At 35.0% G+C, this 16,899-nt stretch overlaps 1 protein-coding gene across 1 annotated transcript; it reads right to left on the bottom strand.

Annotated features, from left to right (window-relative positions):
- Nucleotides 1-3,794: 3,794 nt before the first annotated feature.
- On the bottom strand, nucleotides 3,795-4,730 carry LOC110289739 (olfactory receptor 4C15-like). Its single transcript, XM_021156101.1, has one exon. The coding sequence runs from the start codon at nucleotides 4,728-4,730 to the stop codon at nucleotides 3,795-3,797; it is 936 nt and encodes a 311-aa protein (XP_021011760.1).
- Between the last annotated feature and the right edge of the window lie 12,169 nt (nucleotides 4,731-16,899).

Below are 16,899 nucleotides of genomic sequence, written 5' to 3'. Positions count from 1 at the left end.
TTAGGAGTAAGTATCAAACAATTATCTCCTCCATCTTTTCAAGAGTTGTATGTCACTAACACCTCCTTGCTGCAAAAAGAAGCTTCTCTATGCAAGATTCAGAGATGCAGTAGATCATGTGTATAAATAGAAATATTCAGGTGGCAGATTGATGCCTTGCTATTTAGCAAAACAGTCATAGCATATTCCCACCAAGGCCTGGGACTTCACAAGCCATAGGCTTTCAGAATGTTCACATTACGAATATGTATTCCCTCTTATGCAAAATGCAATGTAAAGATGGTTTGTTATCCCTTATTCAATCAACCATGCCATTATTACACCAGTGGGTAAATTTTATAATTTGTTTCATTATTCTAGAATTCAAATCTGAATTCTAAGCAACACCTTTGAAGATTGTTTCTTCCACTAGTCATTGGAGAATAATGTTCTGAAGGAACTCATAATGTGAGTTCTCATAAAATAAAAAAGAAGTTATTATTTTGCAGATATAAGGCACAAAATTAACATTACCATTATAAAATAGAAGGATGGTGGGAGAGCCAAGAATGAGAAGAATGAAGCAAGGCCCAAACTGAACAAGGCAAATAGTGATATGGTTTGCTTCTTTTATCGTAATTGTAGCCATTATGTACTTAGTCTCCATTTTGCTCATAAAGTGAAATGAAGTTCAGATACTTTCCAGAATTAATGATTGTAGCTGGCACTAAAACCAAAATTGCTAGTAGGCCAAAATGCTATGGTGGTATTACTCGTACTCTGCTTTTTTGATACTCTAGAAATTCACTATCCACAACTACATTTATTTAGGACCAGTCAGCTTGAAAGTCAGCTGATAACACATTATATAGTTAGCCAAAATGTAATACTGCTTCCCTTTTTGCCTTTTGAAATTTTGACCCTAGATTTTCCCATAAAAAGCCTGCCTTAAAAACAGAGGAACTCCATAGTTTGGCTCCAAGGTCCTCTCTGTGGTCCTGATCAATCGGCCTGTATTAAGCTGATCAGCTGATCAATAAACTTTCACCATAGCTGAGATTGGTGGTCAGTGCATGGCCATTTGCAAACCCCAACAATAGCAAATTTGCAGCTTCCTGTTTTCTGGCATGTGATGACTCATCAGAGATTTGAAACAGTAATAGTGTCCCCGACCATCCATCTCCACTGCTATCAGAACAAGGAGACTCTCTTCACCCAGCTACACCCCTTGCATGTTAGTATCATCAGTGTGTATCACATGTTGTTGCCATGTTCCAGCACCCTGGGGTCTCCACTAAAACTTAGGCTTCACTTTCACAGATTCAGGCAAATAGCCCTACAGAATCTTTTTCTGTGGCCCTGGTTCTTGTGTATACTGTGTGGCCTCAGCGTCTCTCAAAAACCATGAAACAGGAGCTAGAGAGATGACTCAGCTGATAAGAGCACTGACTGCTCTTCCAGAGGTTCTGAATTCAATCCCCAGCAGCCACATGGTGGCTCATAACCATCTGCAATGGGATCTGATGCCCTTTCTGGTATGTCTGAAGAGAGCAACAGTGTACTCATGTATAGAAAATAAATAAATAAACCTTAAAAAATAAAACATGGAACACCATTACATAACTTCTGATGTTTTATAGCATTCATGCTTAGAAAACGATTATGTACACAATGTTGCCTAGGTTTCCTGAAACTTGAGATGAGGCTTGCCACCTTAAGGACTACAGCTATGTCAATTTCTGTGAGATCTTACACTTAGGGCAGATATTTTATGATTCCAGTTCAGACCTGGACATTTTTCTTTAATCATATCACCGTCTTTTGGTAACTTGATGCAAATTTTAAGCTTCCAGAGCTCTTTCCTCTAAAATCTCTATTATCTTTTGTGTCTTTTCAACCCAATTATATTTTTTAATGTAGACATAGATAAATTATATGAAACATCCATAGTGTTGGAGCAATGGCTCAATGAAGAACAGCACTTACTGTATTTGCAGAAGACCAGGGTCTACTTTCAGCATCTACTTTTTTTTTTGGTTTTTTTTCGAGACAGGGTTTCTCTGTATAGCCCTGGCTGTCCTGGAACTCACTTTGAAGACCAGGCTGGCCTCGAACTCAGAAATCCACCTGCCTCTGCCTCCCGAGTGCTGGGATTAAAGGCTTGTGCCACCACGCCCGGCTTCAGCATCTACTTTGTGGCTCACAAGTGTATTAGCCAGGGGACTCTAGACAAATCATGCACACACACACAGAGAAACACACAGATACACACACACACAGAGACACAGACACAGACAGACACATACAGACACATACAGATACAGACACACAGATACACACAGACACAGACACACACCCACATACTTTTTAGATTAGCTTAGAGTTTGGGTTCAAGTGAGTCCAATAATAGATGTCAAATGAAAGAATGTCCAAACAGCCAGTAGTTAGTTCTTCAGTCCAAGAGGCAGAATGTCTCACCTTGTCTTCAGTAAAGTTGGTGTCCCACCCTCAAAAATGTAGATTCTAATGCCAGTGAAGAAACTAACTTACCAGAAAGATCAAAGTTAAGCAGGCAAAGAACAAGCATTTCCTACGTTCATTTCAGGTCTTTTATAGAAGCTTCTACCAGAAAGTGTGGCCCAAACTAAAGTCAGACCTTCCTACCTTAGAAATAACTCTCTCTCTCTCTCTCTCTCTCTCTCTCTCACTCTCTCTCTCTCTCTCTCTCTCTTTCTCTCTCTCTCTCTCTCTCTCACTCTCTCTCTCTCTCTCTCTCTTTCTCTCTCTCTCTCTCTCATTTTTTTGAGACAGGGTTTCTCTGTGTAGCCTTGGCTGTCCTGGAACTCACTTTATAGACCAGACTGGCCTCAAACTCAGAAATCTGCCTGCCTCTGCCTTTCAAGTGCTGGGATTAAAGGCATGAACCACCATGCCCGGCTGGGCCTTCTCTCTTAAAATGATTAAATTAAGAAATTTCAAGACACATTTATTTCATTTACCAATTTTAATAGATATTCTAATAGCTAAATTTCTTTCAAAATCCATAGATTTATGAGATTATAGTTCACTTGACTTTAATTTTTATTATCTTTTTAAAAGAATACCACTCCAAAATTAATTAGACTCTAAAATCTATAAAACTCACGAGTTTTGCAAAAGCATATAATGCTTAAAATTTTACTCCTAATTCCGTGGTGGAGTTTTTGGTTTTAATGTTGTATAAGTGCATAAAATATATTCAACACTGAAACTACAAAATTTAATGTGAAGCTTCACAGCATCTTTCCAAAAGCCAAGTCTAATTGTATATATGTTCTTTGAAATGGACTTTAACTTAATTCGTACTGTGTAAGTGTAATTTCACAAATAGATTTCTCACATAGAGTGTTAATGCATTATCAACAGAATAGTTTCATGTACTTCTCCATAAGATGTAATCATGGAGGTCTTTTACAAAGTCAATATAGTTTTACTTTGTTGTTTAGATTATGTTGTGTATATTAAGTGTATGGGAACATGAAGAAACTTCTTCAACTCATGCACATGCCAGAAGAACATGAGGAGACATTGAATATCCTTGTCTATCTTTCTCTACTTCATTTCCTTGAGAATAGATCTATGACTGACTGAGTCTTGATCTAGCTGTGCTATTCAGCGATTAGTTGTCCAATTCAAACCTGGGCCTGCCTGGTTCTGGTTCACCTACAGTGGGTAAAAAATAATCTACCATAATTGGTTTTGGACATAAGTGGTAAGTATCCAAATCATCCTCCTTCTTAAACAACAAGTACATCCATCCACTGAGCCATTCAGTTTTAATATTTATCATGAACCATTATAAGTCTCTTCCTCATTTTCCTGATGGCATTTATCATTTCCTTATTCCTGAAAGTGTAAACCATAGGATTGAGCAGTGGTGTCAAGACATCTGTAAACACAAAAACATTTTTCTCAAAGGAAAATGCAGATGTAGGCCGTGCATATATTAATATACAGGGAACAAAGAAAAAAACTACAACAGTAATATGGGATCCACAGGTAGAAAGAGCCTTGCGACGCCCTTCTGAGCTGTGGGCTCTCAGAGAGAACAATATAACACCATAGGAAACAAGCAAAAAGGAGAATATAATTATGCAGATAGACCCACTGTTGGCAAACACCAAAATGATAAAAATGTGTATATCAGTGCAGGCAAGCTTCAGCAATGGAAACAAGTCACATATGAAATGATCAATAACATTGGGTCCACAGAAGGGCAATTTTAAAGTAAAGGCAATTTGTATGATAGAATGCAAGAATCCTCCAGCCCAGGCTACCCCGACCAGAATGCCACAGAGCCTCCGATTCATGATGAAAGAGTAGTGCAAGGGCTTGCAAATGGCCACATAGCGGTCATAGGCCATGGCAGCGAGAACAATGACCTCTACAGCAGTAAGAAAGTGCACAGCAAAGACTTGTGTCATACAATATTCAAAAGAGATAATCTTCCTCTCATAAATCATGTCCACGATCATCTTAGGTGTGACAACAGAGGAGACACAAGCATCCAGGAAGGACAAGAATGCCAAGAAGAAGTACATGGGGGAGCCCAGTAGTGTAGGACTGTAGACAATGGTCACCACAATTATCATGTTGCCCACAAGAGTTGCAAGATAGACCAATAAAAATATAACAAATGATATTTTCTCAATTTGTGGATTTTGTGAAAGTCCCAGAAGTATAAACTCATTGACATAGCTCTGGTTATGCATGATTCTCCAAAGGACTCAGAAAGAGTAGGGTATTTATGAAATTCTGAAATTATAAGAAAAACATGTATTGTACAAATCTAGAGTATCAGCATTAACAATAAGGTGCATCTTTATACAAAAATATCATAATTGACTTTATTACTATTCCAATTTTTGAAAAGTATAGTTAGATATCACATAGAATTGAGGTAGAAATTATTGTAAAATTTACAATACCCACAATTTTTTAACATTTGAGATAAAACCATCTATTTGTGTTAGGAAAAGAATCACATTTGACATTTCAGTTCTCATCATTCTCTAAATGTTTTCTGTAGTAAAATATTAGAAGACATTAGAAACCATACCTGAATAATAAACCAAAGGTTACACTTTATTAAACATGTCTACCATCTTCATGGAACTAGACAGGACTGAGTTGTCTACAGTAATGGACTGAAGCTTCATCTACCAAAATAAGAAGAGATAAAATAGACTTTGAAATCCTTGACATTTTAAATTTTCTTTCAAAGCATGATGTACATTAGAATTCATATTCAAATTTGTTCTTCAAACATAGAAAGTTCAATACAACAATATCTACAATTATCATGATGTTAATGAAAAGTGCTGAAAAAAATCACTTTAATTCGTCAACTTATAGTGTGATCAGAGCTCTGTAAATGATGCTGTTGTCAGGATTACTAAATGAAGTGGGAATATGCAACCATATAGGATTCAGCTTCCTCATCAACAATATGTGGCATATGGAAAACTGTTAACTAAAACTTTCAGTTTAAAAAAAATCAAGCCATTTAAACTTGGTTTCAAGATCCTCTAGCTCCACCAGCCATGACCTTGCCTGAGCATCCATAAAACAGAGTGATATTTTTAAAAAATGGGAATATCAGAGTAGAGGTTGCCTTTGTGCAGGATCCATCTGTCTAGAAGGGAACTACATCCTATTCATTGTTCATTTGTGAATCTGATTTTTCCATAAAAGCAACAAGGTAAAGAAAGAGTGGAGAATCAAGACATGATGAAACAATCCACTGTATGAAAATTGGTAAAAATAAATAGCTGAAGAAGAAAAACTACTCACTGAATATCATTAAGATTTCTGAGATTTAATTATTTGTCCAATATTTATACAATAAGATATTGCTTATAAAAATTACTTTACAAAAAATTAATATAAAACATGTTCCTAACCAGATTACTTGTGCATCTCCAAGGACTATTGAGAGGATTACATTTGACAATGTGAAATACTACTTATGGTATTGCCCTTGCACTCACTTGTAAACCCAGCTTCTTCATGTGGATCATCTAGTCAAATATAACAGATCTGGAACTACATTTCCACAGAAAATCATAGTTTAAAATGTATTTCTATCTTCTGGGTATATTTGGAATGTTTTATTAAATGTATTTTTGGTGTGAATATCTGTATTAATAAATCATATATATAAATCATATATATATATATATATATATATATATATATATATATATATATATATATATATATATATATATATATATAAAAATGACTGGCCTTTACATAGAACATATACAATTTCAGTTGAAGATGGCAGAGAAAGAGGATGAAGAGGAGGGAGGAGGAGGAAATACATACCTTTCAACAACCACTTCCAGTATGTTCCTAGGGCAGTTCTTCAATAGTATCTATAACATAATCACTATTTACAATGACAAACTACAGCAAAAAAATAATCAAACACACAAAACAACAACCCCGTACATAATGACCTCTGGGCCACTAGACCTGGCATAATCATTTAAAGTAGATTAAGTGCTCACCACATAATTCAGCAGTTATTCTGTGCTAAGTCAGGATGGACAAAACGCTGCAATGAGTAAGGAGATCATAGGGCACGGTGTTCATGCATGGCGTATTTTAATGAAAACCAACTTTTCTCACAATGAAAAAATATGGGAATAAAAGCAAAGCAGCTTCAAATTCTTGAGAATTATTTCTGATTATAGACCTTTAGATTTCCTATAGAATAGGTGTGGAACTAGATGTTCCTAAAATTTGAAAAGTCTGGGGACATTCAAAGTTTCTTTCTTCAAATCTCATCAAAATAATAAGCAGAAGTATTGGAGGAGATATTGAGTGTTAAGGAAAAGGGGACCTCAGGCAATGATTCAAAGCAGAAAAAAAGATTGTATATTACACTCTTGCCTTTATCATAGGCAAAGCTGTTAGTGTTTTTTTGTATATATTTTCACGAGACAACATACTTGTTTTTATGGGTTATAGTGAAACATGATAATTTCAATCCATAGCATGGTCTAATGTTCTTAACCAATGGTGAAATGGGGAAGCTTTGTCCTCACTCACAGATATTTAGATATTCAGATTTTGATTGCCATCTTCTTCTACTACTACTACTACAACAACAACAACAAAAAATCAAGCAACCAATCTGAGCGAAATCTTCTTCTAATGGAATCAAAGCCTTGTGTTAACTTTAAATTAAGTAAGTATTAGCTGAATTTTTTATCTTTACTTAAGATTCTCCTGATTAAACTGATGGTGTCATTTGCCAGAAAGCAGTTTTCAAAATTATTTATGAAGTCAATAGTGGACAGTATAGCATATTCACTATGATTTGTGATCATGAGTTACAATTTTTTTTATAATTTAGGAGATGATAAACCTAAACATTAGCTGTAGCCTAGATATATTTCTATAAAATAAAGTAACTAATAGATGAAAAGTAAGCTAAATATACACAAAAATCTCTTATTAGTTAAACTAATATATTTTGGGTTATTTCACAATCACACCAAATAAACTCTTATTAAAGAACAGAGGCAATGTCAAGTAAAACTCATTAAGTGATATCTCAAAATCATCTGTTCTGTCTTTTTTATTTTGACAACATTAATTTAAAATGTATTTGAAAATTGAAAGTGTCCAGGGTAGTTGAAACAATTTTTCTAAGAAGCAACACATTGCAAATTCAGTTCGAGAATTTAAAATTAAAGCAGGTACAATTCAGACATCAAAATGTAGAGTACACCATAAGTTTTTAACCTGTGTAGAACTAGAAAAAGACACATAGAGTCAAAAGGTGTTTCTTTTTCAAAGGAAAATGAGAAAGTCATGAAAACCAGTTGGAGCAGGTATAAAACAGTTGTCTTTCATATTCTGTTGTTGAGTCCATCCATGGGTCCTAAAGTTGACATGGTTTTATTGTCAGTAGTCTTGTAAAATTAAAATTCTTTACCTTACTACCCTATAATATTACTTCTAATGTATTTGCTACTTAAAGAAGAAGTGGCTACACGTTTACAACAAAACTTAGAGCAAATGTATTCATTCATACATGCAAAGAGGAAAAACAGCTATTGCTTCAACCATAATTTTCTTCCCATTGCAATACTTCTTAGAAAATGATGTCACTCATTTTTTAGTATTTCCAGGTTTCCATTGATTCCTTAAAAGTGCCTCCCCCTTTCCCAAGACATCACCACACACAATAGGCTGCTCCCCACATTTCCACGCCAAATTTTATTTTTATGTCTGCTATTACTTAATAATTTACTTTAGGTATTTCTTGTTATGCCTGATATTCGGGGAAATAGATATTTTTACCTTTTAAATTTTCACCGAGGTACTTCATTTGTTTCTTTGTTATTTGTGTGACTCTAAAATGAGAGCAAATAGAATGTTAAGCAGAAATTCAAACTCAGCTATGGGAGAATCTAGGAGGAAGAGGATGAGGCTGTGCCTGAACACAATACATTGCATACATGAAAGTTTCAAATAATGATAAAAATATATTTACAAAGTAGTTATCAAAATAGCTTTATTTGTAAATAGTCATGTATTGAACAAATTCTCAAATCTCAGGTTTTATGGCAACTTGGACACACAATTAACGTAGCTTGGAGTGACTTGGGTCCTGAGCCTCCAGCTTCCCCTGGGGTCATAGTGTTACAAACTTGTGCCACCACACCTAGCCAAATTCACTGTTTTTAAGTCATATTCTATAAACTAAAACTCAAAAATAACTTGTCATTATTGATGCCACCATTATTTTAAGCAGTGCCTACCTAGCCACACTGTGATGAAATGACTCAATCAAAAGAAAATACATTTCTTACAATGACACTATAAAGTATTCTGATTATAATAAAGGAAATAATAAATATTATATACTTCAATAATAACAAGTACCTTGTTACTATCAAATTAGTTAAAATTAAACGTCAACTAAATCGCACAAAATTTATATTTTAATTGTAAATAATAAATCAATATCATAACTTACACTCATTTCCGAAAATATGAAGGTGTGCCCTTTGAGTCTCACCATATGTCAATTCTATAAAAGCTCTAAAGGTATATGTCTCCTATTCTCTTTATTTTAATTAGATATTTTTTCTCTCTCTCTTTCTCTATGATATTGTAACCATCACTCTTGGCCAAGATTCTCTACTTGTTTCCAGCTTGTTCTTCCACATCTAAGAGGCAGCAGTAGAGCGGGTCTCGTCTCTGCTTTTAAAGTGCTATATTTATGTGGTTATTACAGCAAAACATAATGAAAACTCCAAAATTCCTCCTTCACTGTAACCAGACATCATGAATGTGGAAGTGATTCTCTTACCCCTTGGGTTTTTAAAACATGCCTGCCCTCATGAGATTCTAAGACAAACTTTTCTACATGTTTATACATATAACAATATTCATAATGCTTTTTGGCCATCCAAACATATGTTATGAGATTTTTTTAAAATTACATTAAGGTTATGTTTGCTAGTATTCTTGTGTACTGTATCTTTCAGATAATAAACACAATTCTATAGTGGATGGAGTTCAAAGTCTCTGTGCAGTATTTGAGAAAATTTCTTTCTGTCACCAGGAATTGTTAAAATCAATGTCAGGAAAATATTCATCATTTTGGGAAATATTATCAAATATTTTTCTTTAAAGAAAAAAATATATAAAATAATGATTATAGAAATATTTTTAGTTCCTGTAAGAATTTTTGCTTTTTTTAACTAACTTTGACTATTTCATATATGTACACAATTTATTATGATCATATTGACTACATAATTGTCTCTTCTTGTCCTGTAGATGTTCTTTTCAAGTACTTCTTCCTATATTTATAACTTTTTTATGGACCAATGAGTTTAATTATGTTTGTTCAGATGAACATAGATAAAATATTTATGACTGAACCATTGAAAAACTTACTGATAACTGCACTCCTGTAGATAGCTTTACCAACTACCATTAAATTCAAGATTGGTAGAAACACCTGAGTGCTTCCCCTTTCATAACACAATATTGAAGAATAAATTTTGTGCCAGTGTTATACAGGTATGCACAACCTGATGCTGCTTATTCATGATTAAAATGGCCATGTCACATAAAGCAGACACTGGATCATAGCCCATCTACCAAATCCCTAGAACTTGTTTTCTATATTGTTCTCTATTTTGAGCTATTTCTCTGTCTATGAAATGTTAGTATAGGTGTCCCATTTAGGTAGGAGCATTGAACATTTTCTTATTCCAAGCAGCTAATTGAAAAATCTCTGCATTAATGTCCACACACTGCAAAAAGAACCTTGTCTAACATATCCTGAAAATAGTTGAGAAATATAAATATGAATATTAAAAGGCAATATTCATTTAGAGGAAGAATAGTAGTAGTTTATGGAGAGCATAAAGGCCTATGACTTCATAATCCATAGGCATTTGACCAAGTTTTTATTACTAACTATGTATTAGCTCCTGTAGCACATGATTTAAATACAATCTGACAGTGATTAATTACCCTCAAAGCACATATGGCAATATTAAACCAATAGACTTAGCTTTCCTGAAACCCCCATATTCTAGAACATAAACTCCACAGCTAAGAATGGCATTTGGTGTCTCTTCTCCTCTAAAGCCTATATTGGACCTTCTGCCAGGATTGCTAGTCAGCAGAAAGGACTTTTTTCAGGAGCTCTCAAATGTGAGTTCCTATGAAATAAGATGTTGCATACATTAAAAATACAAAGTCAGAGGGTAAAGAGTAAATATAATAATACCCTAAACAATAGCTAGAAAGGAATAAATACTCAGGAGATCTGAGAGAGTAAAATACAGACTGTGAGGATGAGTTAAGATCCACCCATGGTAGAGATAACAGTTGGAAGACAGAAGAGTATGAAGTAGAGATGAGAGTGGCTAGATTTCATTATGTACTTGTGTGAAATTTTCAAAGAACTAATTTTATGCATGAAAAAGAAAATGACAAAATCATTTTGAGCAAATGAGTATTTTAATCTGATGTTGATTTCAATATTTTTGAATTATTTTATTCCCTTTTCTGTTATTTTTGTTGAAGTGTAAGCTTGATTTTATACTGTGATAATTTTATACATGCATATGTGTTTGATAAAATATGTACCCTTTAATTTTTACTTTATCCTCCACCACCTGCATCTTTCTTCTACATTCATGTGATTTATTTTTTTTAATCAACCCAGTGAGGACATTTAGTGTTATAGATGTGTACATGTGAATGACCAACTTCTGGGGACATACTTAGCCTTTGAGAGGTCACATTCATAAAGAAAGCTGACTCCTTTGCACACTATTGTATTCAATGTCAATAGAACCCCAGTTAAAGATACAAACTCATGATGATTTCCTTTAGCATGCTTGGAGACTGACTGGTTTATCTTGAGCAGATGTTATACACATAATCATAGCCTTGACTTTATGTTTATAGTATGTGTATAGCAGCTCTGTTATGTCTTAGACATAATCTCACCACAAATGTTCAGTATAGGGTAACTCCAATTAAATCCTTTTGTAAGTCTGTTTTAAGAATCTTCTACAGAGATAGGTTTCTCAATTTTCTTTAAAAGTTTGAAGTTTTAGTTATCTTCTAAATTGCCTTCCTGTTTTGGTTAATTTGCTTTTATTTGTTTGTTTTTGGTAGTATATATCTTGATAGTATTTCTTGTGACATATTTGGTGTGATTATTCCTTTCAAAATTCTGGACTTAGAAATCATAACTTTACATGTTTTATCATGGAAAGTCTTGATTTCTACCTCAGTTTTAGTGGATAGTTTTTTTAAATAGGTTCTCCAAATTGATAGCTGTGATCTTTTAGGACTTCAAATGAATCCTACACATCCTGCTAACTTTTTAGTTTTCTGTTGAATTGTCAAATGTTATTATCAAGAGTTTGTTAACAATATGAATTTTATCTCTTGCAACTTGTAATCCTCTTACATAAGAGAGTGTCTTTAATTTTTTGGCTATAATATGTTGTACAGAATTTCAGTACTGGTCCTATTTGGTGTTCTGTAGGCCATTTATACCTGGATGGGACATCTCTTTGTTTGAGAAATTTTCTTCTCTAAGTTCATTGAAAATATTCTTTTTTTTTCCTTTTTTTAGTCACCAAAATAATTTATTTATTTATTTAGATAGTTTCTTTATTTACATTTCAAATGCTATTCCCTTTCGTAGTTTCCCCTCCTAAACACCCCTATCCCGCCCCACATCCCCTACTCACCAACCCACCCACTCCCACTTCCCTGTCCTGGTATCCCCTACACTGGAGTATCAAACCTTTACAGGCAAAGGGCCAGCCTCTCATCCTATTGATTACCAAAAAGACCATCTTCTGCTACATATGCAACTTGAACCATGGGTCCCTCTATGTATACTCTTTGATTGGTGGTTTAATCCATGGAAACTCTGGGGTGTCTGGTTGGTTCATATTGTTGTTCCTCCTAGGAACCCCTTTAGATCCTTGGGTCCTTTCTCTAGTTCTTCCATTCAGGATTCTGTACTCAGTCCAATGGTTGGCTGAGAGAATCCACCTCTGTATTTGTCAGGCATTGGTAGTGTCTCTCAGGAGACAGCTATATCAGGCTTCTGTCAGCAAGCACTTGTTGGAATCCACAATATTGTCTATGTTTGGGGGCTGTATATGGGATGGATCCCTAGGTGGGGCAGTTTCTGGATGGCCCTTCCTTCAGTCTTTGCTCCACACTTTGTCTATATGACTCCTTCCATGGTTATTTTGTTCTCCCTTCTATGAAGGACCAAAGTATCCACACTTTGTTATTCCTTCTTCTTGAGCTTCATGTGGTCTGTGAATTGTACCTTGGCTCTTCTGAGCTTCTGGGCTAATATCCACTTTTCAGTGAGTACATGCTATGTGTGTTCTTTTGTGACTGGGTTACCTCACTCAACATGATGTTTTCTAGATCCATTCATTTGCCTGTAAATTTTATGAAGTTTTATTGTTTTTATTTACTGAGTAGTATTTCATCGATAAATAAACCACATTTACTGTATCCATTTCTCTGTTGAGGGACATTTGGTCTGTTTCCATCTTGTGGCTATTATAAATAAGGCTGCCATGAACATAGTGGTGCTTGTATCCCTATTATGTGTTAGACCATCATCTGGGTATATGCCCAGGAGTGGTATAGCTGGGTTACCAGACAGTACAATGTCCAATTCTCTGAAGAACTGCCAGAATGATTTCCTGAGTGGTTGTGCCAGCTTGCTACCACCAGCAATAGAGGAGTTTTCTTCTTTTCCAGGTCCTTGCCAGGATCTGCTATCACCTGGATTTCAAATCTTAGCCTTTCTCACTGATGTGAGATGGAATCTCAGGGGTGTTTTGATTTGCATTTCCCTAATAACTAAGGATGTTGAACATTTCTTTAGGTGCTTCTCAGCCATTTGAATGTCCTTAGCCTAGAATTCTCAGTTTATCCCTGTTCCCAATTTTTAATAGGGTTATTTGGTTCTCTGGTGCCTAACTTCTTGAATTTTTTTGTATATACTGGATATTAGCCCTCTATCAGTTGTAAAATTGGTAAAGATATTTTCCCAATCAGGTGGTTGCTCATTTGTCCTATTGAGAGTGTCCTTTGCTTTACAGAAGCTTTGCACTTTTATGAAGTCTCATTTGTTGATTCTTGATCTTCGAGCATTAGCCATTGGTGTTCTTTCTGTTCAGGAAAACTTCCCCTACACCCATGTGTTCAAGGTTTTCCCCACTCTCTCTCTTCTCTCATAATCCATGTATCTGGTTTTATGTGGAGGTCATTGATCCACTTGGACTTGAGTTTTGTACAGGGACATAAGAATGGATAAATTTGCATTCTTCTATATGTTGACTGCCAGTTGAACCAGCACCATTTGTTGGAAAGGCTGTGTTTTTTTCCACTGGATGGTTTTAGCCTCTTTGTCAAAGATCAAGTAACTATAGGTGTGTGGGTTCATTTCTGGGTCTTCAATTCTATTCCATGGATCGACTTGGCGGTCACTGTACTAATGCCATGCAGTTTTTTTCACTATTGCTCTGCAATACACATTGAGGTCAGGCATGGTGATTCCCCAGATGCTCTTTTATTGTTGAGAATAGTTTTCACTATCCTGGGTTTTTGGTTCTTCCAAATGAATTTGAAAATTGCTCTTTCTAATTCTATCAAGAATTGAGTTGGAATTTTTGATGAATATTGCATTGAATCTATAGATTGTTTTCAGCAAGATGGCCATTTTTTTTTTGCTATATTAATCCTGCTAATATATGAGCATGGGAGATCTTTCCATCTTCTGAGGTCTTCTTTGATTTCTTTCTTCAAAGACTTGAAGTTCTTCTTGTATAGATCTTTCACTTGTTTGGTTAGAGTCACACCAAGTTATTTTATATTGTTTGTGACTATTGTGAAAGGTGTCATTTCCCTAATTTCTTCCTCAGCCAGTATATCCTTTGAGTATAGGAAGACTACTGATTTGTTTGAGTTAATTTTATATCCAGCCACATTGCAGAATTATTTTATCAGGTGTATGATTTCTCTGGTGGAATTTTGGGGGTCACTTAAATATACTATCATATCATCTGTAAACAGTGTTATTTTGACTTCTTTATTTCCAATTTGTATCCCTTTGACCTCTATTTGTTGTCTAATTGCTCTAGCTAGAAGTTCAAGTACTATATTCAATAGGTAGGGGAAGAGTGGGTAGCCTTGTCTAGTCCCTGATTTTAGTGAGATTGCTTCAAGTTTCTCTCTATTTCGTTTGATGTGACTACTGTTTTGCTGTACATTGCTTTTACTGTTTTTGTGTGTGCACCTTGAATAATTGATCTTTCTAAGAATTTTATCATGGAGGGATGTTGAATTTTGTCAAATGCTTTTTCAGCATCTAATGAGAAAACAAACTCAAATGACTCGGAAACACCTGCATTTCAGGTTAAATTTATAGCTCTGTCCTTGTGTTTCTCTGTTCTGAAACCTCAAAATAATACTTAGGAACCCATTATTACTTGGTTTTGTTTCAGTAGTTTTCTTTCCATTATTTTAAATACATAATTTTCAACATTTTAACAAACTATGAATAAAAGATATTCTAATATTTTCCAATATGTCATTATAATTATGAGCATAAAATGTACATGTCTTTAATTTTCACATAGCAATAAAGAACAGTCAATTCACAAGAAGTGTGAGCTCAAAGCAAAGTTTTTAATCCAAATATTAACTCAGTTCTTAAAATTAAATAAATTCTTTAAATATGAGAAATTCTAAAGTGCATGTGTAAGTAAATATTGTTTTTATTCAATTTTAAATATAGTTTTGAGAATTTTTTTACATTGGTACTGCATTTATTTAACTTTTCTCAATCAAAAATTCTCTCTTCTCCATCTCACGTTTATTACTACTTATTTCTTTTTCAATTCTTTTAATTCATAGATAGATAGATGATAGATAGATAGATAGACCCCCACCCATGTATATATTAATGAGTCTATTAAGTATTATCCATAAATTCATGTATTAAACTGAACATTGGATTTGAATAGCCTAAAAGATACGTTATTCCTGGGGGGGAGAAAAGGGTTTTGTACTCTCAGCAGACATTGATTTTATCTAGAGTGTTGTCGTTGTGAAATTGCTCCCATCCACACTGATACAATAAATCAACTGGTGTTGTCATTGTTCAAGGACTTTTAATCAACCCTATGGCTATTACAAGGCTGTACATATTAGTCATGCTGAGAATACAAAATTTAGCAGCAAGTGTTCTGGTTTTCTGACTTTTATAATATTTCTGTACACTTTTATAGTGTATTTAATATATTTTTGGATTGTTTGCTTTTGTGCTTATGCATATATGTTCTCTGTCCCTATCCCTGTCTGTCTGTCTGTTGTCTCATTCCTCTGTCTCTGTCTCTCTCTCTCATTGTGTGTGTGTGTGTGTGTGTTGTGGAAAATATTAAATAAAAGACCAGCAGACTTCCTTGTTATCACAGATCCCATTGGATACATCTGGTTGACTTCAACTTGGTTGTCTTTCTGGGCTAGAGATCCCGAGTACCTTAGAAGACCACTGTCACCAGCCCCACACAATGACCTTCCACCCCGCGGTCAGCTGCCAAAAAACCCATCAACCCAGTAGAAACAAAACTCTTGAAACTTATAATTAACCAATTCGATTTGTGTATCAATAAATTCTTATTTTACAAGATGCCAACACAATTATTTCAGAACCAATTGATAATAAGAAAAGCTTTATCTCCATTACTTTAACCTTATGATATCATAACTACCTGTGGCTGTCTAAAGCTGTTTCACTTCTGCCTCCACCTTGGCCTTCCCTGTAGTTCTGAGAATTCTCTGCGACTCTGAGCTCCACCTCTCTCTCGGTCCAATCACAGGCCTCTTGCTGCCCTAAGGTAATTAGGCATGGAAAATCCTGCAACGTGTGTGTGTGTGTGTGTGTGTGTGTGTGTGTGTGTGTGTGTTTGTGTGTGTGTGTGTGTGTGCACGTGTGTGCGTGCGCAAGAGCAAGCACATGCAATGAATGCACTATCAGTGCCCTTTAGTTTTCATGCACACCAAGAAAGGGGAATTGGATATCTTCATCTGTTTCACATTGTCTTAGTTTCTAGAGAGAAGGTCTGTGGATGGACCCAGAACTTGCTAGATCTCTGATAGATTAGATGGCCAATGTTCAACTGCATCTCACCTGTCTCAGAAATACAAGCACTAGGTTAAAAGCACACTGCCATACTTGACTAGAGACATAGGCAAAGGGGATGCAGAGAAATTTCTTATATTTACACAGTGCTGAATGTGTTTCTTCCGCAGAACTATCTTACTAGCCTAAGGCATTAG

This window comes from Mus caroli, unplaced genomic scaffold, assembly GCF_978045245.1.
Source record: "Mus caroli unplaced genomic scaffold, Mus_caroli_1 scaffold_2, whole genome shotgun sequence".
NCBI classification, from domain to species: Eukaryota; Metazoa; Chordata; class Mammalia; order Rodentia; family Muridae; genus Mus; species Mus caroli.
Note: the sequence above shows the minus strand (reverse complement) of the source record. Positions and strands in the feature narration are given on the sequence as shown.